At 39.6% G+C, this 26,166-nt stretch overlaps 1 protein-coding gene across 1 annotated transcript in view; it reads left to right on the top strand.

The window, feature by feature from the left end:
• Positions 1 to 26,166, top strand: part of GIGYF2 (GRB10 interacting GYF protein 2) — a 285,009-nt gene that overhangs the window by 220,671 nt on the left and 38,172 nt on the right. Inside the window, 4 exon segments of the mRNA XM_073625706.1 lie at positions 2,855 to 2,955; positions 15,650 to 15,769; positions 23,810 to 24,070; positions 24,738 to 24,944. Of these exon segments, the coding sequence (XP_073481807.1) occupies positions 2,855 to 2,955; positions 15,650 to 15,769; positions 23,810 to 24,070; positions 24,738 to 24,944 (689 nt within the window).

A 26,166-nucleotide genomic window follows, 5' to 3' on the forward strand; every position in this document is an offset into this window, starting at 1 on the left:
TGCTCCACTGAATGTAATGCAATGCACATACTGGCCGGGGACACTGAGAGGCTGACCCGGAAGTATCGTCAAACACGTCGCCTTAGGGGTCAACAATAAGAAGGGAAGGAGAGCGGACATGTGTCCACTCTGCTCCCTCCCCTCTACCTGGCGGCACCTGCTATGTCAGTCCCGTCCCGGCTCCCCAGATGGGCAAGCAAAGCCTGGGCTACATGGCGGGTGTGGTACCGGTGGCGTATGGAAGCTGTCGGGCAGCAGCACAGCTGCCGAATGCTTCCACCTGACAGCCAGGAGTCTGCTTGTCAGATTTAAACACAATCCCGGTGGCTGTAGCCACTGGGAATGTGTGTAAACCTATCCCCCGTACCACGTTTGGACCTGACAGCGAGAGAGTTAATGGCATGGCTGCTGAAATATAGGTCTTGAGGGGCAGGGGTATATCTGTTCCCGCATTTCTCAAAGCCATAAAAGACTCTTCATGAAAAATTTGCTAATGTACTGGGGAATCCTTTTTCGTCTGGTGTGAACACAGGCATTTCAACCCCAGAGATTACTTGACTCCTTGCGTTCTGGCCTTTCTACAATCAGGACCAAAAATTGTCTTTCTGTACACCTAAGTTACAGGTTTGGTCCTTGTCCATTCTATTCCAAAAACCTTTGGCTTCATTTTCACTTGTTGAAACATTTATTCAGGGTGTCTCACGAATGAGACCCTCATTACAGCACCATGTTTCCTTGGAATTTCAATTCCGTTCTCTACCCTACAGAAACCATTCTTTGAATTGATTAGGGAAACTCCCCTCAGGAGATCTCTCCTGCAAGGGGCAGTCTTGGTGGCTGTCATGCCTGTCAGACCTGTTTCTAAGTTAGTGGTTCTCTTTTGCAGTCATTTCTGATTCTTCACTAAGGTAAAGTGGTCTTACATCCAAGGCCATCCCCCCACCTAAGGTGGTATTATCTTTTCCACCTCAGTGACGACATTGTCCTTCCTTGTGCCCTACTCCTCACGGAGATTGTCCATTGTCGGGAAGTGGTCAGGACTATCCAAGTCTGTCTAAACTAGGGCCTCTTTCCAGAAAACAGACTTTTGTCCTGTCAACAGGGTCTCAAAAGGGACACCCTACTTCCAAGCCCATTAGATGGATAAGACCACTCATTCTAAGCTTAAAGTGGAGGGCCACCCTAAAAAAAAAAATTGCATGAAAAATCCTAAAAAAAAAAAAAAAAAAAAAAAAAATTTAAACTTACCTAAACCCTTGTTGCTAGGCAGACTTCCTAATCTGCCTCTTCCTATTCCGCGGCATCTTCCGCTCCTCGGTGAGCGGCCCCGTTGCCTTCTGGGAACACCACGGAGCAGCTCACAGAGCGCCGCTCACGCGTGCGCAGTAGGAAACTGGCAGTGAAGCCGCAAGGCTCCACTGCCTGTTTCTCTTACTTAGGATGGCGGTGCCGGGAGCCGATGGACGGGTCGGCCTCGGGCAGCCGACATCGCGGGCACCCAGGACAGGTAAGTACTTATTTAAAGAGGAGTTCCCATTAAAAAAACAAAAACAAAAAAAAAACAAATACTGCAGCTGCTGACTTTTAATTGGACACTTACCTTTCCCAGGGTCCAGCGATGCGGGGGATCAAAGTCCCGCTCGTCTCCCCCTCTGTTCGGCGGCGCCGGCATTGCAACTGTGGGCGCAGGGCTGTGGCTTCACAGCCGGGTACCCACTGTGCATGCGTGAGCGGTGCTCCACGCCGTGATTGGCCGCTCAGTCATCTGGGACCTGTAATGGGTCCCAGATGATTGGCAAGAGGGAGGGAGCAGAGCTGAGCCCTTCCTGTGCCGAGGGGGAAGTGATGTCACCAGCCCAGGCACTGAAAGAGGCAGACTACGAGGGACCCCCTAGCAACAGGCATTTAGAGGTGAGTAAAAAAAAAAAAAAAAAAATTTCCAAATGTTTTTTTTTTTAGGCACATTCATGTATTTTTTTTTTTTTTTTTTTGGCGGGTGGAACACCACTTTAAAGTCAGCAGCTACAGTGTTTGTAGCTGCTGACTTTTACATTTTTTTTTCAGGGACAGAATCCCGCTTTAAACTCTAAAAGATAAAGGGTGCCTCGGTACCCTTTCGTGCTCACTCCAGCAGATTGGTGGGGGTTCCTGAGCATTTCAACATCAAGTGTCTGTTGCTTATTTTTGTAAGGCCATCAAACAAAAATTCTTAGGAAAACAATCTTCTAAGAAAGTTCATTCGTTTTTCTAATCATTCGTTTGTCAAATCAACATTTTGTTTTTGACCGCAGTAACAAGAAAATTCAATGGAGCAGGATAGAAAATATTTCCTGAATGAATTTCAAACTGTGTTTGTGGTTTTTGTTTGGTAAAGTCCATTCATTCCTAAACAAAATCTTAAAGCAAATAATCTTTTGAATGACATTCGAATGATCTTAGAATTTTTATTGGAATTTTCGTTAGACTTTTCCCAAGACTTTTCATTTGAAATTCTATCCATCTGTGGCCAGCTTTAATCTGCATTGCTTGCTAAAAATAAAACTGGCGTCTCATGGAGCAGGGTAAGATTTTATAGGCTTATGCCCAGGAGGCATGTCCAAAACCTTTTCCAGTGTCCAGTCACCTTAAGGGTAGCAGCCCATGACCCAGTATAAATGAATATCCAGCCTGTACTCCCAAGATATGGAATTTACAGGTGTGTTAAAATTCCTTTTTTCTGCATGTTATATGTTCTATGTTTCCTGTTTTTTAGTCTTAGTTTTTTACAGCTTTTTATTTTCAGATTTTCATTGATTATTCTTGCATGTGTTTTGATGATCATCATTTTTAACCTCTACCATCCCACTTCTTTCAGTGTGGGAGGGAAGCAGTGTGTGGGACCTGCCTGTAGAGCCGGCATCTCAGGGAGCATCAAGAGAGCAGCTGGAACAGATGGAAAAAGCAAAAGCTGCCAAGGTAAAAATAGTAATTAAAATTGGAGCAACCCATTGTTAACAATGTAGCTAGATAAAATTATGGTATGATTACTTCATAGCAAGTTCAGGGCTAAAGTCCAATCCATTGGCTTTACTGAATACAATACCTGCTTGTAAGGGACTGATGCCTTGAATCATGTATTAACACTTTCGCTGCCAGGCCCTGTGCTCCATTTTTACACTCAGATGACCAGGCCATTTATGCTATTTTTCCATTGCTTTTTTTATTTTTCCCTTACAACTTTTAGAGTTTGTTAACCTCCCTGGCGGTATGATTCTTTCGGATTTTAGGTGCTGAAAGCGGTACAATTATTTTGCATGGAAATTTGGCGTTTTATATTGTAGGTCTGTAAATCTTAACAATAACACACTTAAATCTGTCCAAACCAGAGTCTAGTAGATATTCCGGGTATGGTAAAGTTTGAAACACAAAAACATAAATTATAATATAATAAATAAAAATAAATAATTAAAAAAAATTAAAAAAAATAGTAATAAAATAAATTTCCCCACAATTCACTATCGCTCAATTCTGCAAGTGTTCTAATTTACTATCGCTATTTTCTAGCTGGTCTAAAGCCACTTTTGACGTAAAGGGACACTTTTTGGTTGCTATGGACAATCTCCAGTTTCCAGGCAGAAAGAACAGTGTATATCATGTAAAACTGCATGCAGGGCATGGGCCAGAGCACTGGGGACAAAAGGGATGTGAAATCATTTCATACAGTACTGTAATCTGTAAAATTACAGTACTGTATGTGTTATGATTTTGACATTTTTTTGAATTTGCCGCCAGGCTCCGCCCCCGTGCTTCGCGCCGCTCGCAGGGAACGGAGCCTGGCACGGAGAGGCTTCCAAGGAGGACGGAGCCCTCGGACACTGCGGGGGACATCGCAGGATCCCGGGGACAAGGTAAGTAAAGCCGCCCCAGGATCCTGCAATGCGATCCCGAGTGTGGCTCGGGGTTACCGCTAATGGTACTGAATTTTAACCCCGAGCCACACTCGGGAATACCGCCAGGGAGGTTAAATACCCCCCAAACCATATATTTTCTGAAAGCACATGACCAGTAGAATTTCAAGTAAGATGCTACTGATTTTTTTTTTTTTTTTCCCAAGAAAAAGTTTATTGAAGGATGTATATCAGAATACAAGCTTATTAAGTGAAATTACATCAAGTTACAGTACATGGATAGCAAATGTATAAAGCAATAACTAGTAAGTAGAATCAGATTAAATAAATAAATAAATAAGTAAATAAATGAATAAGAAATAAATAAAAATAAGATATAAGATAAAAGTAGTAAGATAAAATAGAGAACAATAGATAATAACCATAAAGACATGGTAATTTAAATTATAATGAAAGCTTGGCCTTCCACATAAAAAAAAAAAAAAAAAAAAAAAAACAGATCTATTCTGTAATAAATTTAGAATGATTCCAATACATTAATACGTTTGTGATAAATAATAGAGCGGAAAACAAATAAGGTTAATTTTCTCTATAAATCGGAGTATGACCTGGGTAATATTTAATAAAGAAGTCGGGTATATTCGGAAGTTGTTTGAAATTGTTGCCAGCAAGCCCATGTGTTTCTAAATTTTGTAGATGAGTCATGAGCTTGGTGTATGAGTTCTTCCATTAAAGCTATTTTGTTTACTCTGGCTATCCAATTTGTAATTGTGGGAGGATTGGGAGATTTCCAGAGGGCCGGAATACAAAGTTTTGCAGCATTAATGAGATGTTGAACTAATGATCTGTGGTAAGTTTTCATCGGTAAATTAGAATGATGAAGTAAGGCTTGGGCTGGGGAGAATTCTAAGCGTATAGTTGTAATTTGGGTGATATATTGGAATACATCAGTCCAGAATTTCATAATCGAGGGACATTCCCACCAAATGTGAAGAAGTGAACCTTCCTCCTGATTACATCTCCAGCAGATGGATGGGGTACTCGGATTAATTTTGTTTAATTTGAGTGGAGTGTTATACCATCTGGAAAACAATTTAAAACCGTTCTCTTGTACGTTCACATTAATTGAACCTTTATGTATTATTGTGTATATCTTTCCCCATTCTCTGTCAGAAAGGTTGATAGAAAGATCTCTTTCCCATTTTGAACTTGCAAGATTCGATTTAGGCTTTTGGTCATCAAAAAGAATGGAGTAGATAGTTGATATAAGATGACGTTGTGGTTCTAATTGAGAACAAATGGATTCAAAATGTGTTCGTTCCCTTGAGAAGGCTGATTGAGATTGTGGGGCGGTTAGATAATTTTTGAGTTGCATATATGACCATAAAGAAATCTGACTCTCCGTCCTTCGAGTATTCAATGTAGATAAAGGAAGGAGAGTGTTTTGGTCAAAGAAGTCTTCTGCTTTTGGATTGTCATTAGGTCCTAATTCTGATAAAAAGGATCTAATAAAGTCTGGAGAAAATTCAGGATTATGTCTAATCGATGTGAGTGGACTTGGGATTGAAGAGATAAGGTATTGACGACAAGTATTGGTAAAAACATGTAACGTATTGTTAATTAGTGGATGTTGTTTACATTGTTTTGGAATATTTCTAGTAGGTATCCAGGCTATATTTTGGAGTGGAAAATTTGAGAAGGCCTGTTCAATAGAGATCCAAGCTTTGGTGGTAGTATGTACATTCCAATCTACTACTCTGGCCAATGGACATGCCAGATAGTATTTTCGAATGTCCGGTAATCCCAATCCACCTTTCAATTTAGGTAAGGATAATCTGTCAAAGCTTAATCTAGCTCTTTTTCCACTCCAGATAAATTTAGAACAAGCTTTACGGAAAGATGTGAAAAATGATTGTGGTAATTTTATTGGAATCGTTTGAAGCAAATAAAGAATTTTTGGTAAGATGTTCATTTTAATAATAGAGGGTCTACCAAACCAAGAAAATAAACCAGAGGACCAAGCCTCAAGATCCTTCTGGATATTTTGTAAAATTGGTACATCGTTTTTGCTATAAAGATCAGAAAGATTGGTCGGTATATGTATTCCAAGATATTTAATGGAATTTGCGCTCCATTTGAAAGGAAAATTTGTCTGGCATAGGGTTTTAGTCTCAAGTGGTAAAGATACATTAAGAGCTTCTAATTTATCGAAATTAATTTTGAGATTAGATAGATTTTCAAAAAGAGATAGATCTTTAAAGAGATTGGGGATTGAAAGGTGAGGATCTCGTAAAAATAGTAGTATATCATCAGCAAATGCTGCTAGCTTGTATGTGGAATGATCTATGGATATACCTTTGATATCTTGGTTTTCTCTCAAACGTTGAAGACAAGGTTCTAATGTTAGGATAAAAATTAGTGGGGAAAGAGGGCAACCTTGACGTGTCCCATTGGACACAGAGAAGGCATCTGACAGGTGTCCGTTAATTCTAACCCTAGCTGTAGGCTTTGAGTAAAGTGCAAGTATGAATTGTAACATGCGATCCCGCATGCCTATCTGTTTAAGTACTTCAGTTAGATAATCCCATGCAACCCTGTCGAATGCCTTCTCTGCGTCCAAGGAGAGAAAGAAACCATACTGCTTCTTTGAGGTCAACCATTTATGAATATTGAGAGCTTTCAGAGCATTATCTCTTGCCTCTCTACCGGGAACAAAACCCACTTGATCCAAAGAAACAAGGTGTGGTAAAAGAGGCAAGAGTCTGTTAGCTAGGATTTTCGCATACATTTTTAGATCAACATTTAATAAAGAAATCGGCCTGTAGTTGGAAATTAGAGTCTGGTCTTTATCAGGTTTTGGAAGTACAGCTATATGTGCCGTAAGGAGATCTCTAGGAGGAGATTTATCTGTAGAGAGGTAATTAAAAGCATTCAAGAAGGGTGTATATAATAAATTAGTAAACGCTTTATAGTATCCTACTGTTAAGCCGTCTGGTCCTGGGCTCTTACCAGGTTTCATTTGTTTGATTACAATATCTAATTCATCTTTAGACAATGGTCTTTCCAAGTTCATTGCTTCAGTGTCTGAGATTGGTTTAGGACCATATTGTGCAAGAAAGTTTTTGATTAGATGTATTCTGTTTTCTGTGTTATGTTGGGTGGGTGTGTTTTTAATATTGTATAGTTGTGTATAATATTTGACAAATTGTTCTGCTATTTGATCATTAGAAGAAAATTTGGTTCCGTCAGGGGAATTAATAGAATGTATAATCGTAGTCGATTGTTTTGCCCGAAGTGCTCTAGCTAGTAATTTACCTGATTTGTTACCAAATTCATAAAATTGTTTTTGATAAAGTATATATTTACGTTTCGTTATTTTAGTAAGTTCCTCCATCATTTCGGTTCTAGCTAAAGTGAGTTCTTGAAGTGTCGATATAGCTTGTGTTTTCTTATGAGATTTTTCTAAATCATGAATACGTACAGCTAGATTGGATAATAATTTTTGTCTTTCACGTCGTCTTTTGGAAGCTATCGCCATTAATTCACCACGAATAGTGCATTTATGAGCTTCCCATATTATCATTGGGGAAATTTCGGCAGAGTCGTTCTCATTGAAGAATTTAGAGAGCCTAAGTTGAATGTGTGACGCAATTTTATTATCCGTAAGTAGAGATGGATCAAGACGCCATATTTGTGAACGAGATTGAGTGATCTGAAATTCAATCAACATGGTGATAGGGTGATGATCCGATAAAAACATTGGTTCTATAGTTGCTTTAAGGAGCATGGGAAGATCTCTCTGTGTGATAAATAGATAGTCAATCCTGGAATAACTTCCATGAGGATTAGAATAAAAAGTATAATCTTTAGAGGTAGGATGTAAAGTACGCCAGGAGTCATGCAAGGTAAGTTCTTGGAGGGATTTCTTAATATTACGTAATGCCTTAAATGGTAATTTAGATGAGCCTGAAGAGGTATCTTGAATAGGATTTAAAGGGACATTAAAATCTCCCCCTACTATTAACATTCCTTCTTGAAAAGAAGCGAGATCCTCAATTGTACTTGTGAAAAAGGAAACTTGTTTAACATTGGGGGCATAAATATTAGCCAGGGTTATGCGTTTGTTAAACAAGGATCCTTTAAGAAATAGGAAACGACCATCTTCGTCTATCTGGGAGTCTGTCATTTGAAATGGGCAATTTTTTGAAAAAAGAATTGAAACCCCTTTAGTTTTAGATTCCTTAGTGGTGGCATGTATTACCATTGGAAAGTGGTGATTTGAAAATTTTGGTACATTATCGGTCTTGAAATGTGTTTCTTGTATGAACACAATATCCGCTTTTAATTTATGTAAGAAGTGAAGTATTTGCGAACGTTTTTCAGGAACATTAAGACCTTTAGCATTTAAAGAAATGATTTTGGCTGTAGCATTATGGTTAACCTTAGGAGGAGATGTAACCTTATTAGGCGGTATTGTGTGTTTTGACCCAAAAGTTTTTGTAGGCATGTTTTTAGATGAGAAATAAAAATAAATAAATAAAAAAACAAATAAATAAATAGATTAATAAATAAGTGAATAAATGAATGAATAAATATTCCGGAGACTTGCAAGACCTGCTCACTAGTCCAAATGCAGTAAATACGTAAATGTATATGCAGCCGGATTGAGTCAGTGGTTTTTGTATAAAGAGATGTGGGGAAGGAAAAAAAAAAATAAAAAATTAGTTCAGGAGAACCAAAAAATCAGAGGAAACCACTGTGTGGGAGGATAAGTCAACACTGGAGTGTGGTGTAACTTTTGCAATAAGAAGTCAGTCTCGCTGACTTCGGGAGAATATTCTTATAATAATAATTCTGAAGAAGGTGTTTATAAGTTTGTTTGAATCTGATCAAATGAGTTTTATGAGGACGGCATGGAATATGGAAATAGAATCAATATGATAATATATCTTAAACTAAATGGAAAAGATAACTGTTAGAATCATTTAGAATCCTAGATATATGGTATGTAATTTATATCTGAAGAATTGGTATATATTACTATAGAATAAGTCAGGGCTCGACAAACCCCGGGCGCCAGGTCACATTTGCGACTAGAATTAGCGACCTGGCGCCTGGGGCGGCACAGCTGGGGTGTCCTGTGTCCGTTTGACACACCCCCCCTACTGGCGATCGCGTTGGGCCGCGCCGGTAATTGAGGCCCCGGCTTTGCGGCCTACTGCAGTCCTATGGTTCCTTCTGCAATCGGGCGCCCTCTGGTGGTGGCCGTTGGTATGACAAGACATCCACCAATGCTAATGGAGCTTCCCCTGCCTGTTTTCACTGCCCGCTCATCTCCTTCCCTTTACTTAGAACCCCCAAACATTATATATATTTTTTATTCTAACACCCTAGAGAATAAAATGGCGGTCATTGCAATACTTTCTGTCACACCGTATTTGCGCAGCGGACTTACAAGCGCACTTTTTTGGGAAAAAATACTTTTTTTAATTAAAAAATAAGAAAACAGTAAAGTTAGCCCAATTTTTTTTTATATTGTGAAAGATAATGTTACGCCGAGTAAATTGATTCCCAACATGTCACGCTTCAAAATTGCGCCCGCTCATGGAATGGCGACAAACTTTTACCCTTTAAAATCTCAATAGGCAACGTTTAAAAAAATTCTACAGGTTGCATGTTTTGAGTTACAGAGGAGGTCCAGGACTAGGATTATTGCTCTCGCTTTAATGATCGTGGCGATACCTCACGTGTGGTTTGAACACCGCTTTCATATGCGGGCGCTACTCACATATGCGTTTTGCTTCTGCAAGCGAGCTCGGCGGGACGGGGCACGTTTAAAAAAATTATTTTTTTTTCTTATATATTTTACTTTTGATTTTTTATTTTTACACTGTTTAAAAAAAAAAATAAAAAATGGTGTCACTTTTATCTCTATTACAAGGGATGGGGCACATTTTAAATTTTTTTTTTTTCTTATTTTAACTTTTTTTTTCACTGTTCTTTAAAAAAAAAAAAAAGTCACTTTTATTCCTATTACAAGGAATGTAAAAATCCCTTGTAATAGAAAAACATGACAGGACCTCTTAAATATGAGATGTGGGGTCAAAAAGACCTCGGATCTCATATTTACACTAAAATGCATTAAAAAAAATTTTTAAAAAATTGTCGTTTGAAAAAAAAAATAATAAAATGTCCCTTTAAGAGCTATGGGTGGAAGTGACGATTTGACGTCGCTTCCGCCCTGCAATGACTTGGAGATGGGCGGGGGGGCCATCTTCCTCTCACTTGTCTCCATGTCAGGCCAGGGATAGATCCGGATCGCCTCCGCCATTACCGACGGCCACGGTAAGCGGTGAAGGGCACCGGAGCGCGGCGGTAGGGGGGGCCCCTCTCCTGCCGCCGATAAAAGTGATCTCGCTGCGAATCTGCTGCAGAGACCACTTTTATCTGAAAGATAACCGCCGGCTCTTGAAGAGAATACCGGGGTTATGGTAGCTAGCTGCTACCATAACAACAGTATTTCTCTTCAAAGACAGGATGTATATAGTCGTCCTGCGGGAAGGAAGTGGTTCATTAAAATGAATTTATTATTTGTCATCTCCCTGCTTGGCCCCTTTCACACGCCTGTCAGTTTTAAAGGCGGACCTGATTGGATCCTTAGCGGGAATATGGCGGTCTTATGTCCCTGCATGGCAGGAAATAAAAGCAGTCACATTCGTTCTAGTCGTCTCTGTGTAAATTTAAGATTGATTAATTTTTATATTGAAAATTAAGCTTTGTCGGTCGTTTAAAAAAAAAAAAAAAAACCTGGCTCCTAACTTTTTAGCTGGCTCCTAGATTCCAAGCAAATTTGTCAAGCCCTGGAATAAGTTATATGACTATATTGTATTAAATTTAAACAACAACAAGCTAGTAAAGAGAAAAAAAAATAAAAAAAAAATAAAACAATGGTTCTTTAATGTAGAGAAAGAGATATTATCAAAAGAATCTCTCCCTTTAACTTTTGTCACTACCTTCTGCTCCCTCCACTTTTCCTTTCTCTGTATTGTGTTTCATTGCTCTTTTGTTTCTTTTCTTTTAGCAAAAAGATTACCTACTTATAAACAATGTATTATTATGTAACATTTTTAACTGAGAAAATAATAAATAACTGAAAGTTGACCAATTTAATCCCAAAATATTTCTTAAGTAAATCTCAGAGCATTCAGCCCTCCAATCAGTAGTTAGAAGACTTAAGGCTAATAAAAAAAAAAAAAAAAAAATCAGGGGAATCCTTGCATTTAAATAAGAAAATGAATAAGTCAAATAGACAGGATAGTTCAAACCAAAACCAAGTTTAGCATCTTTGAAAAAAGAGAATCTCCGTATTTTAGATTAATAGTGAAGATGAATTCATGGAGAATTTGTGTAGCAAAGAAGTTATACCTATTAAACTGAAGAAAAGGGAGGAACAGAGATAGGATCAATATTGAAACCACAAAGAAAACAGAATTAGACTGAATGAGAGTATCCCTCTAAGAATACAGTTAGAGGACCAGTCTTTCATCTATCGCGTCTAGCTTTACGTGTGCGCCTGGGTTTCATCGTGTTGTTGATTGAAGGAGATAGTGGTCCTTGCTGAGATGATCTTTCTTCAGACGATGAGCATTGTCTGCGGTATCTGACTTCCTGGGTTTCCATCAATTCATTCCTGAGGTGATGTGAGGATGCTAGTGAAGGACGGAATTCTGCATACCAATCTGGTATCTCTGGGAGTGGGATATCCAATGTGTCGCAGAAATAATTAAGATCTTCAGGAACTCTGAGAAGAGCAGAGCGTCCATGTACTGAGGCTGCCAAACCAAAAGGAAATTTCCAACGATATATTATGCCTTTAGTACGCAATATTTCCAATAAAGGTTTTAATTCTCTCCTGCGTTGTAAAGTAATGCTGGATAGATCTTGAAATATGTGGAATTCTTTACCATGGTATAATAGTGGTGTCATCGTACGTGCTCTTCTCAATATTTCCTCTTTAAGCTGGTAATCTACTATGCAGCAAATTACATCTCTCGGTGGATCTAAATCTTTTCCCTTAGGTCTAAGGGCTCTATGTATACGTTCCATGGTGATTGGGGTATCCTTTGGTCTATTTAGTACATTATTAAAAATGCCTATAACTTCTGATTGCAGATGTTCAGTATCCACAGATTCAGTCAGACCTCGTAAGCGAAGATTGTGGCATCTACCGCGGTTATCCAAATCTTCTAAATGCCGATTTCATATCTCTAAGTTGTCTTGTGTGGGTATCAATTAACAAATCATTTTTACGGAGCTCTGTGGAGTGTGATGCTGTTATCTTCTCAACCGCCATTACTCTGCCTGTAATAGCCTGAATGTCTATCCTCAGATCTGTAATAGCAGCCGTCAGGGTATTTTTAATATCTGCAGCCACCGACCTAAGATCATTCAAACTGGGCTGTTGTACATTATCAGAGTGTGGAGACAGAACAATACCTCCTTCGTTGTTTTCTGAGTGAGGAGAGGAGACAGCTCCATCATTAGATCCTGTCAGCCGGCGCTGTGTGTTCTGTGAGGTAAAAGCCGTTGCCATAGTGCCGGCCTGTGAACGGAACAATTCTGGGTGGTTTTGAGGTATTCCTCCGTTTAAATCACGGGGCGAACGTGACCTCGATGCTGAGGATGTTCTAGAAGCCGTTCCCATGATATTTTTAAGCTTTTCTGATACTTCCACCTTCTGTGGTAAGTGAAATTCAATCCCTGTCAGCGAGAGCTTAGGGATTAGGCAGCCATCTTCTCCAGCGTCAAGCCACGCCCCCCACACATTGCTACTGATTTTTAAGGCAGCGTGATATTTGCACAAATGTTTATCAAACAATATTTTCATTAATACACTAAAACCATTATTAGCAGATAAAAATACAATACATTTTATAAAATTCCTACTAAAATATAAAGGCTTAACCTATATTGAGTTAATAAATAACAAATATTTGTATTTTTTAAATTACACCTTTTTGCATGGTGGTGAAGACTGAACATACGCAAAAATGTAAATAACCACATTTCTCAAAAATTCTGAAGGTTTTCATTGTTCCCTTACACAGCTTTCAGCATTTGTTAAAGACCCCCCCAAACCATATATTTTCTGAAAGCATTGGACCGGTATAACCAAGAAGGTGCTACTGATTTTTAAGGCCCCATGATATTTGCGCAAATGTTTATCAAAACAATATATTCGCAAAAAGTTCTCTAAAATCCTTTTTAGGATTTGGTGAGATATCAGAGGTCTAAACAGACCCCCATATCTTTTTTTTTTTTGAGACCAAGAAAGGGACTGAAGATAGGCCTTTTCTCTGTAGCACTTTACTTGAATGAATAAAGAATCTGTATAGAGATTCCTCATTCATAAAATAACAGTCATACATAGTAACACTCGCGATTTACTATGTATCAGGTGTCAGTGGATATAGGAGCGATCGCTGCCTATGTCCACTGTACTACAGGGGGGACCTTGGTAAACACACGTTTAACAAGCCCCAACTTCACCCGCACCGCTCCCCCCAATACCCCCACCCCCATTTAACCCATTTAACTCTGTGCAATAGTCATTTTTACAATGAGTGCAAAAAAGTTTTTCTGATGGGAATGAAATCGGGATGCCAATTTAAAGGAGCACTTTAATTTTTTATGCTATATAAATGTGGAGTACTGCTTTCAGAAGGAAAAAATAGATGAAAATAAGAAAAATAGTTGACTTCTCTGTAACCTCAGTCCAATCTTTTCACCTGTATTCCTGCTGTTTTGTAGGTTTGCACTGCTGTTTTGTCAGCAAGGAATGTGAGGGCGATCACATTAACAGTGACTTGTTTGTGCTTTGTGGTTGTCTTGCTGAACCACATCCACAGAAAATGACAATATACAGTGGAGTAGATTTACTAAAACTAGTGCACACAAAATTTGGTGCAGCTGTGCATAGTAACCAATTAGCTTCTAAGTTTTATTGTAGAAGCTTTAAGCATTTGTTACCCTTAAAAAAAAAAAAAAAAAAAAAAAACGGATCCCGTTCCCTTAACCCTTTCTCTGCCAGGCCCTGCACTCCACTTTTAAACTCAGCTGGCCGGACCATTTTTGCTTTTTTTCCTTTGCTTTTTAATTTTCACTTATAGCTTTCAGAGTTTGTAAATGACCCCAGACCATACATTTTCTGAAAGCACAGGACCAGTAGAACAAAAAGGTTAGTTAATAACAAATATTTGTAACTTTTTAAATGGCAGCTTTTTGCAAAATGGTGAAAATTGAACAGACGCAGAAGTGTAAATATCCAGATTTCTCTACAAACCTGAAGGTTTTCATTTTTCCCTTACAGCTTTAAGAATTTGTAAAAGACCCCCCAAACCATATATTTTCTGAAAGCACATGACCTGTAGAATAAATAGAAGGTGCTACTGATTGTTAAGACCCTGCAATATTTGCACAAATGTTTATCAAACAATACTGTTTACTATGCCTCTGTGACAGCTGAACATAGGAGTGATTGGTACCAATCGCTCACTATGTTCACCTATGTCTCACTCTCCATCCTGACAGCCAGCAATCTGGGATCCCTCCCGAGCAGCAGCTGGGGATGTTGGGGAGCCAGCTAGCTGCAGTGCAGGCAGGGGTCCCGGGAAATCGGGAATGCGGTGCAGTACAGAGGGTCTGTTTTAAAACCCAGGACGTAATCCCCTTACCCTTATACCCACGTGTTCACCTATATAATGGAATAAATTAAGCTTACTCATGAGCAGTATGTTTGCTTGTATGCATTAGTGTGGACTTTGTTTGTCTTTTTGCTTTTGGCAAATATTTAAAAGAAAGATAAAATATAAATGCTATATCAAAGCAGCCAACTACCAAGGACAGAAAAGGGCATAACCCTGCACTGTTGATATTGTCAAGTCTAAATATCTGGGTGGTTTTTTTTTGTCCAAAGATGAAATCCTGTGCTTGTACCATGGACATTTATTTGGACATTCAATGTCCTAAAATCCTTCTCCGGTTTCGTTCTTTCTCTGAGCCCTTGGCTTCTGTAGGAGGATCTGTATTCAAAATGGCTTACTTTCATGGTAATGGGACAAGTTTTGTTCCCACGGCAGCGTCTTCACTCTGGACTATCTAGGAGACTTCTGTCCTGGTATGATAGTGATGAGCTGAGCTTGGCTTTTCAGCAGAACCACCTCTGTCATCCAATGGAGGTTCCCTGAGAACTTACTGTACATTATATGCGTTATCACTAGTGTGTCCTCCATGTAAAGCATTCCCTTAGCCCAGGCTCTTCAAACTTCAGTACGGGGGCCACATGTTATATTTTACAAATTAATAGGGGCCCCAAAATTAAAATCAGTTTTACGAATGAATGTCACATCAGAGCATCAACCACCCCTTCCCATCCCATCCCCCCCCCCCCCTTTTTTACACACACACACACACACACACACACACACACACACACACACACACACACACGCATTTCTCCTTCACATCAGTGTCACTTTTTCATATCAGAGGCACAAAAAAGTTCATCCATGCCCAATTTGTACAGTGTGGATCCATTATTTACATAGATGCTGATTTGTTAAGGTTTACACTGATTACTTGGATACCCAAATGATGGGATACTAGTCTGTTCTTGCTGCTGAATAATTGCTTAGGTGGATAGGATTGCTATATCATATATAATGTTCTGTACGAATGGATAGTAATGGATCTTTGCTTTCAAGATTGAGCAGGAGAGAAGGGAAGCAGAATTGAGGGCCAAGCAAGAAGAGGAAGAGCGTCGACGACTTGAAGAGGAGGAGAGGAAAAGAAAAGAAGAGCTGGAGCTGGCACGTAGAAAACAGGTATTAAAGTTTGTGCAGTGCCTAAAAATTTAATAGACAGTGCAGTTAAATATAAAGAGTGTTAGGTAGGCCCCCCTCATGTGAGCTTACTATCTAAGAGAGCTATGTGTATATAAACTGGCCTGGATTTGTGAGACTCAGGCAAGTCTAAAGAGAACCTGTGACGAGAAGTACAATAGACCTCTGATGTTGCTTGCACATATAGTTAAATGCTTTGTGTAGCACCCCGGATGCAATAAATGAATACAACCTAATGCACACCTATATTTGAGTAATATAATGGGGAGGGGGGAAAAAAGAAAATTGGGTGCTAGAGATCCACTAGTTGAATTCTCACTCTTTCAAAATACAGATAAATGAAAGGTAATGGATTTAGCAAACCATCTGTGCATTTAATTGTTCATGCTTATGTAAATATATATATATATATATATATATTATTAAACATTTTTTTTTTGTTTTGTTATGTGAACGGGGACATGTAACAAATGTAAAACAGATTTTATGCCAATTTGGTTACAAAAGTGCAAATACACTTTACATTTCTATTTGCACATTAAAGCTCCCTGGAAACTTAAAGCATCTGTACACAGATGAAAATAGCTTGTATAAGTGCCCACTATGCTTGTCTGCTTGCATTTTAAGAAATTTTAACTGATACACCTGGGTATTAACAAGAATAATAGTTTTTTTTCCATGTTTTTAATATTTTAATTTTTTTAGTTTTCTTTCTTGCCCATTGAAGGACTTGGGAAGTCTTAAAGAATAAGTGCACCTTCATACAAAGTGCACCTTTTGTTTTTGCCCTCCTCTTGACCCGACAGAGCCCACCCGTCCCTTCCTTAAGCCATGTACACACTGGCCAAATATCAGCCGGTTCAACAGAAACCGACTGACATTCGGCCGGTTTGTACAGCAGCCTGTCTGACAGAAGCAGGCTGAACGGGCATACTGGAAAACAACTGTCAACCGGCCATTGGCTGCGAGTGCTGATCGGTGTGTTCTGGCCTGGGGGTAGGGTAGGGGCAGTAGCTCAGTAGGGAGATGGCCACTGCACTAACATTGCATAGTTAATACAACGAGCTCCTCAATTTTTTTTTCTTTTATCCCCCAAGGCATTAGGTGCATACTTGCTGTAATCCAAAGCCTGCAGCCTCCAGGAATTGTTTACATTCCATGATGCAAGTCTTTATCTCCTGGTCCCACCTGCACTGCCAGCAGACAAAAGACAAACCTGTAATTTTCTAACAATTTGTTGTTTTTTTTTTTTTTTTTACCTCAATCAAGACTGCTCTCTACACTGTCGCTGGAGGTGTTTAACTTCCAGTCTGCAACTATCCGGTGCGTTTGTCCTCAGCCTGGCTTCTGAAATGTATCACCGTAGAAGGGGTTAATGCTGTGGGACAGAGCATCAATGTAATTTACTGAATTAATAAAGTAAAAGTGTGCAGTGCTGCTCTTCACAACTCATTATATAAACAATCATTAACATAATATCAATGTGTCAACCCAATATAACAAAGTAAATATTTATACTTTAAATAGGTCACAATAAATCTAATTCAATAATGTGATCATGTGCCTCCATCCCTAAATCTATACATGCAAAATAAAATAACATTTAAATAAAGCACATGACAACAAAGTAGTAAAATGATCAATGCAATAAAAAAAATTGGATAACTGCAAAATACTGTTGGAAATTGCTGGAGCTTGGTAAGTAGTAAATATACAATATCCACATAAATTAGAGGGTTCATTCATGGTGTTAATAAATTAAAATGTAAGGTCCAAGTATAAAATGCATGATTGCCAAAAAAAAATAAAAAACTTCATCCAGAAACAACATGTTTTGTGGAACAACGTCCACTTCCTCAGGAGTAAAAAAATAGGGTGCGTGTCTGCAAGGGATAAATAACAAAATAGTTTGAAAATGTCACTCAAGAATAGGGTTCCGAATAATAAACTAGGAGAGGAAGGAAAGTGTATTAGAATAGGACAAAATGTGAAATGTCAGCCAAAGAGGTGGATTTTCAAAATTGTGTAAGAGCGAGTACCTCTATGACTGCTGTGGGCATAACTACACTATGTCGATTTTATATTTTTCTGGCATCCACCTGCCCTCCATTTGTACCTACGGGCCACACTGCCACAGTTCCTGTGATAGATGTCCCCAGAGGCCTCCAATTCCCAGTACCATCATCTTAAATTTGGAGCTGATCTGTAAATGGTAAGATTGGAAATCCTATTGACAGTTTTAAACCACCCTTTGTTTGAGTAACCTTTCCAAACTATTTTGTTGTTTTGTCCCTTGCAGACACACACCCTGCATTTACTCCTCAGGAAGTGGATGATGATCCACAAAACGCGTTGCGTTTCTGGATGCAGCCATTTTTACAATCATGCGTTTCATACTTGGACGTTACATTTTAATTTATTTACACCATGAATGAACCCCTTTGTCATTTATTTATGTTGCTACTGTATATTTACTACTTACCAAGCTCCAGCATTACATACTTACAGCTGTATTTTTTGCTGTTATCAGATTTTTATGTATTTGGATTAATACATTTGTAATGTACATTGATCATTGTGTATTTTACTTTTATTTTTTTATATTTATACTTTCTCTTTACATTTTTTTATTTTTTATTTTTTTATCACTTTTGTTCCTATTACAAGGAATTTAAACATCTCTTGTAATAGGAATTGTGACAGGTCCTCTTTATGGAGAGATCTGGGGTCTATAAGACCCAGATCTCTCCTTCAGGCTGGAAAGACCGAGATAATAAAATAAACTGTCTCTGCCTTTTCAGCCGCGTCCCCGGCAATGTTTTCTTCCCCCGGACGTGACTTCATAACATCAGGGCCGGGCTTCTGAAGGTCATAGGGATGACTGGGGACCATCTGGTCACCAGAAATCTCTTTGCTCAACTACTGGCGGCGACTGAGTCATTATCCGGCTCGCCAATCGCACAGGCGAGCCGGTTGAAGCACTGGAGGGCGAGGATGTCCTCTCCCGCCTCCTGTAAGAATGATCTTCTGCTATTATTGTTATGGTGCAGAGAATCGCTGGCTGAAAAAGGTGATATCTGAATGATGCCTGCAGCTGCTCACTCAATGACTCATATGATGTCCTTGGGCTGGAAGTGGTTAATGGTTATTGGCGAGAATCCAGTTTTCAAATTTCAAGGGAAATTGGCATGCCTTGACGCCTGCAACTTTTCTCTATTTGAATCAAGGCAGACTATCTCCTTTCATATTTTTTGGTATGCCAATTCAGCTTGAGGAAACAGACCCACTCAAAGTGTTACTAAACCCACAACAGTAAAATCAGTCTGTATATAGTGTAAAGCATGCTTGTTATACTGACTGTGGAACCTAAGGGGTTAATCCTCTGCATTGTTTAAAAAGGCTGTTTGATTCGGTCTTCTCTGATCCTCCCCCTTTGTAGTTAATGTGTGGTATAAAATTTTAATGATGATAAATATCAGGACTATTCAATTTAATGAAAAGGAGGGGCTTGGTGAATGGTAAATTATAAATAAAAGGTTGGTGCCTGAATTATAAGTATAGACAGTGCCTCCAGCCGATTATGGCAATTAATAAATAACTTGACAATATGAATCTTGTTCAGACACCCAATGGTATACCACAACAATTTCCTGAGTTCTTTAACCTCTTAAGGACCAGCCGCCGCAGTTGTACTGCGGCAATGTGGCTGGTTCCCGCAAATTGCCGTCATTGTACATTGGCTCATAAACAGCGGTTTGTGGGCGGCAACACGTGCATCCACTGGCCAGCGGGGGAGCCAATTAGCAGGTGGAGCGGACTCTGTCTGCTGGCCACCCGCGATCGTTCCCCGCAGTGATAGAACAGGGATTTGCCTGGGTATACAAGGCACACCTTTTCGTTCTGACGGGGATCACACAGATCCTGTCTTTCTGCTATGCAGGAAGACAGTTCTGTGTATTTCCCCAGTCACACAGTCCCCCATAGGCCCCTTTCACACTGAAGGCATTTTTCAGGTGTTTTATCGCTAAAAATAGCGCCTGAAAAATGCCTCTCATGCCTTCCCAATGTGAAAGCCAGAGTGCTTTTACACTGGGGCAGTGCGCTTGCAGGACGTTAGAAAAAGTCCTGCAAACAGCACCTTTGGGGCGGTGCGGGAGCGGTGTATACACCGCTCTTAAACCACCCCTGCCCATTGAAATGAATGGGAAGTACTGCCGAAGTACTGCCTTTCTTTGACCGCTAGCGGGGGGTTAAAAGCGCCACGCTAGCGGCCGAAAAGCACTGCTTAAACAGCGGTAAAGCGCTGCTAAAACTAGCAGTGCTTTACCGCTAACACTGCCCAGTGTGAAAGGGGTCATACAGTTAGTAAACACACTGAGGGAACACATTTACCCTTTGATTACCCCTAATGTTAACCCCTTCCCAGTGTCATTCATACAATAACTGTGCATCATTTTAGCACTGATTACTGTAATGTCACTGATATCCAAAAAAAGTGTTAAAAATGTCAGGTGTGCGATCTGATCTGTCTGTCACAGTCCCGCTAAAAATCACGGATCGCCGCCATTACAAGTAAAAAAAAAATAAAATAATAAAAATGTCATAAATCTGTCCTCTATTTTGTAGTTGCTTTAACTTTTGCGCAAACCAATCAATATGTGCTTATTGCAATTTTGGTAAAAAAAAATTATAAAATATATGTAGAATACATATTGGCCTAAACTGATGAGAAAATGTAGTACTTTAAATTTTTTTTGGATAATTATAGTAAAAATTGACACTTTTTTTTTTTTGTTTAGCGCAAAAAATAAAAACCGCAGAGGTGATCAAATACCACCAAAATAAAGCTCTATTTGTGGGAAAAAAAGGGCAATTTTGTTTGGGTATGTCGTCGCACAACGTACCAAAATGTCGCGCAATTGTCAGTTAAAGTTATGCAGTGCCATATCGCAAAAAATGGCCTAGTCATTAAGGGGGAAAATCTTCCGGTCCTTAAGTAGTTAATCTATGGGGATTTCTTACCAATGTATAAATATCTCCCAGTTAAATTAATAAGTAAATATCATTTATTAAAATACAAGTATAATTATACCATTTCATACAAAACCAGAATTACTGGTGATTAATATTTCACACACATAATCAAAGACACAATACAATAGGAAGGTAATTTCTTTTAACTTTCAAAGACCAAACCTGAGACAGCTACAACCAACTAAAAAAAGGGTGATTAAACCGTTCCTGACTGGCTCACGCAGATTTACTGCGGTACAATGGCTTTCTTGGGCAAAGTCCCATATATATACGGCTTTCCCTTTAAGATCCGCCAGAGGCCGCGTGCGCGCTAGCTGCACAGCGGGGGACCCGGTGCATGTGGCCGGCGTGCACGAGCGTCGCCGGCCACGCGCAATCGCGTACACGAGCGCCAGCACGGGGATTTTTGTGTGTAAACACACAAATCCCTGTGCTATCAGGGCAGAGGAGACATGTCATTTGTTCCTACTGAGTAGGAATAATGATATGTCTCCTCCCCTAGTAAGTCACATCCCCATACAGTTAGAACACACTGAGGGAATGCACATTTAACCCCTTGATCACCCCCTAGGGTTAACCCCTTCCCTGCCAATGACATTTACACGGTAAAAAGTGCATTTTTATAGCACTGATAGCTGTATAAATGTCAATGGTCCCAAAAATGTGTCAAGTGTCTGATCTGTCTGCCGCAATACCGCTAAAAGTCGCAGATCACCGCCATTACTGGAAAAAAAATAAATAAAAATGCAATAAATCTCTCCCATAGTTTGTAGACGCTATAACTTTTGCGCAAACCAAGCAATATACGCTTATTACGATTTTTTTTTTTTTTTTACCAAAAATATGCAGAATACATGTCGGCCTAAACTGAGGAAGAAATGTTTTTGTTTTTTTTTTTTTTTTTTTTAAATTTGATATTTATTATAGCAAAAAGTAAAAAATTGTTTTTTGTTTATAGTGCAAAAAATAAAAACCGCAGAGGTGATCAAATACCACCAAAAGAAAGCCCTATTTATGGGGAAAAAAAGGACCCAAATTTCGTTTGGGTGCAGCATTGCTTGACTGCGCAATTGTCAGTTAAAGCGACGCAGTGCCAAATTGTAAAAAGTGCTTAGGTTAGGAAGGGGGTAAAATTTTCCGGCTCCGAAGTGGTTAACTGTGCTTAAAAATATTAAAATTAGAACCCTGAATACTCTTAAGACAATTTCTGACTCTCCGCGTCCGGAAGAGAGAAAGGAACGTATCTTGAAGAGCAAAAAAGAAAAATGCTACTAAAATTTTAATACACGGTAAGTCCTAACTTAAGATAGACCTGTTAAATTAGGGTGGACAATAAACAACCTCCCTGGGACACCACAATAGCCAATTTAGCTGCAATATAGATCTATACCTAATTTACCCATACATAAATTTACCCTGCACACTGTAAATAATATCAAAACACAAACAGTAAAAATACAATCCCTATGGTTTTGGGAGCAAAATGGTTAGTTGATATATTTAGTCTGCATCTCACCACTGCTTTGAAAGGGAGGCTGTTCCGAGTATTAAAAGTACAATTGGTTAGTTCCAGCAGCAAAGTCCAGCGATATGGGGAGTGGTCAACTGGCAGCAGGCTTCTCAATCATCCCAGAAGTGTATCAGCAAGTGGGTGTGTGGTTCAATCCTGAGAATGTGTGTCTTTCGTTTATGGGGTAGAGTACCAAACAATGGTACTCCACCCCATAAATGAGAGACACACATTATTCTCAGGACGGAACCACACACCCAGTTTCTGTGTTTACCATCTCATGATTGGTTGGTTTAAAATTTGGGCAGTAACTATCCCTTTCTCATCTGCCCACTTGTGGTCATTGCAGTTTTATAATAGGAAATTTGATTGTCCTATAATTGCATCTGGTATTATGAACTGTATTTTAATATGTTTCATATTTCGGTGATCTGGCGATTGCCCGCCTTCATAACACTTTGGTTTGCTGTCCCCATATCATGTCCTTTGCTGGTTATAATAAATTGAGACCTTTAGTAAATATACTGTCTGTCATATATTCATTGGACAAACAAATCCTTTTCCCCTCATAATAATTGTGCTAAAGTTCTTTTACAAGATGTCGGTGACTTCTGGCATACATTGATTCTTGTATATCGCAGCATAGTAATTTAATATATGTATTTTGTAATTTCTGTTTGATCTGAAACTGGACTTCATTTGGTGTAGAATTACCTTGGTGTCTCTGCCATTGTTGTCTTTTTGGGTTCAAGTTTCAAAGTCTTACAAACCAGGGAACAATCCGTTAGAGAAAATGCCTTGTTCCCTCTCTAATCCAGGTAAATAGACGATCTGTCTTCACACTAAACGAACATGATATCTGGGAGTGAGTCAGGTCATCTCTGGTTGATGTTGAGTGAAACCAATGTCCAGGCTTTTGCTCTGTACACAAGGGAGTTTGCATACTAATTTCCCCCCCTCCCACCTATGGGGATAGTTCAATCAATGTTTTCATTTTCTCTGGGGAAAACCCACCTTGTCTTGAGTCTTAGTGATTGTGTATTTTATGATTTATATATATATATATATATATATTTTTTTTTTTTTTTTTTTTTAATGTATCCATGCCATAACACCACCTTTCACTGTTCCCAATCCACCTCCTGATAGTACAGAGCCTTGGGGGCACTGTGCACATGCTTAGTTTGGTGTGTATTGCTAGAGAGTTTTTTTGTGTATTGAGTGTTTTTGCTAGAGAGTCCTGCAGCCTCATAGGACATTTAGGGGAGAATAAAAACTCCTCCTACAAGCTTGAATTAGACACTGATGGAAGTCACAAGACTGCTATATACTGCTGATGAGAGAGGGTATTTAGCAGTTTATATTTACTAAAATGATTGCATTTCCATGTTATGTGTACTGTGGGAGACCAGATATAGTGAATTCCAGCTTCTGGGGTGAGTAACACTTTAAAATAGTGATTGTGTATTCTCTTTTAGGAAGAAGCTCTGCGGCGACAGAGGGAACAAGAACTGGCGCTTAGGAGGCAGATAGAGGAAGAAGAGCGAAAAAGAGAGGAAGAACAGAGGCTGCTTGAAGAGAGGAGGCGACAGGAGGAGGAGGAGAGAAGAAGACAAGAAGAAGAAAGGCGGAGACTTGAGGTGGAAAGAAAAAGGGCAGAAGATGAAAGGCGAAAAAAGGAGGAGGAAAGGAAACGAGAGGAGGAAAGAAGGCAAAAGGAAGAGCTTCAAAGGAAGCAAGTGAGTTTGTGCTGGTATTTTGACACAGACTTTAAATACAAAAGGCTTCTACACATAATCGCAGATCTAAAGTGTTTATGAATGTTGTATTCATACCAGGGTTAATATAGGGAGTCCTCTATTGATCAGTTTATTGCCAGAGCTATGCTCCTGAGCAGAAAAATTAATTTTTAAGGATGTGTTCTAGGTAAACATGAAATGGGAGGCACAGTGATTAATTGGCTGTTTTGACTTATAATAGTTAAAGCACATCCTGGTGTGTGATTTAGAGCGGTAACTGCCCTGATCAATGCAAGGGTCCACAAGATCACTGCAAGGCACATTAAAAGCAATTGTTAACGATGTGCCACATTCACATCACAGCACTGGTGTGGTGCAGAAAAACGCCAACATGCATTTTTGCAACAGTTCATCGGATGGCACCACAGTTCACCGCTGTGCAGAGACCATGAATGAATGGCAGATTTGACACACTTCCATGGGATGGGCTGAAACAGCGCATCACATCACCTCTCACAATGAACACCAGCCTGCACACATAAATGGAGTGTTTTAGTGCAAGGCTAGTGTGCTCCCTCCTGTCTACTGCTTTTTTTTTTTTTCTTTTGCTAAGCTAATGGTAGTTCTGCCTCAGAACAATTGTACTTTTTTCCCATTTTTTTTGCAGGAGGAGGCAGCTAGATGGGCTCGTGAAGAGGAAGAGGCAGCACGACGATTGCTGGAGGAGGCAAGACAGCGGCAGGAAGAAGAAGAACACAAGAAGCGAGAAGAAGCTCAAAGACAAAAAGAACTTCAGAGACAGAGGCAGCAGCAACAGGAAGCACTTAGACGATTGCAGCAGCAACATCAGCAGCAACAACTGGCACAGATGAAGGTTATAAACTTCATTGACTTTCTTGGCAAAGCTGTTCATATTTGTGTTCCTAGGCCCATTTCACACTAGTACTCCTGTCACGTCTGTCTTAAAACTGCAGACAAAATACTAACCTATGTGTCAGTCGCTCACTGCCCAGATGAGCGAGGCATCACTACCCCACTGATGAAAATGCTGCAGGAAGTAAATTGCCAATGAGGAAGTGACATCTCGATTATCCAGCTGGTTAAAGAGATCGACGCATAGTTGTGGATATATCTTAATTATATCTTAATTAGACTACAATACACATGCTTGATCTTCATAGACCCTGAGTTATAGGCTGGTGCAGTTGGGTGATTTTTGCACTGGTAAAGCTTTTGAGGACTGGCCCCCCTATAAGCCTCTCCCATGAAATAAATATTTCCACTTTTAATGCCAAGACATCCTGGTGCTGGATTTTTACTGTCTCCATTGGATTTTGGACATTCACTACTACGTGAGCCCAGGCACAGATGTCTTGATCTCATCCTGTCTATCCTTATGGGATTTTGGGATTGTGGCACTTCCCTTTGCTGCTCTGTAACATTCTCGCACTAAATGCGTTTTTTGCTAGTGTCTTAAGGCGATGGACCTCTTCTCCCTTATGGAGAATCATTCTTAGCTTGACTGGTTTATCATTTTACTTCAAATTCTTCATTCAACTCCTCATTTCTAATACAAAAATATAAGCCGTGCATCCGGATCTGTGAAACCCTTGGGTACCATGCTTGGACCCTGTGCTGTGGGTTATGACCTGTAATGTTGCAAAGCCTTGATCCTATAAAGGCCCCGGCAGCGAGGACAGGTAAGACCAGGTCATCTAGGTCATTATTAAAGGCTTCCTTTTCTTTGGCCAGTTCAGCTATTCAGCCAGCTGTTGCAGCAATTGGTATCTGCCAGTCCGTAAAGGATCACGTCAGACAGCCTGACGGGCCTAACCAGGAGGATGATCTTTCTGAAAATAAGATATTGCTTGAGCGCTGTGTTTTGCTGTTGTTGCCCTAAAGGATTCAACACAGCAGGTTTCTCGTTTGGCTCTCTTGTCTGTACATACGCGCAGAATTTTGTGGCTTAAGAACTGGTCAGCCGAGCTTCCTTGTAAAAAGTTGTTGGCAGGTATGTTTCCCCTTTCATGGGTAATGTTTGATGATTTGGACGAATACATCCAAAAGATTTTCAGAGGGAAGAGCTCTCTACTTCC

This window comes from Aquarana catesbeiana, linkage group LG04, assembly GCF_042186555.1.
Source record: "Aquarana catesbeiana isolate 2022-GZ linkage group LG04, ASM4218655v1, whole genome shotgun sequence".
NCBI lineage: Eukaryota > Metazoa > Chordata > Amphibia > Anura > Ranidae > Aquarana > Aquarana catesbeiana.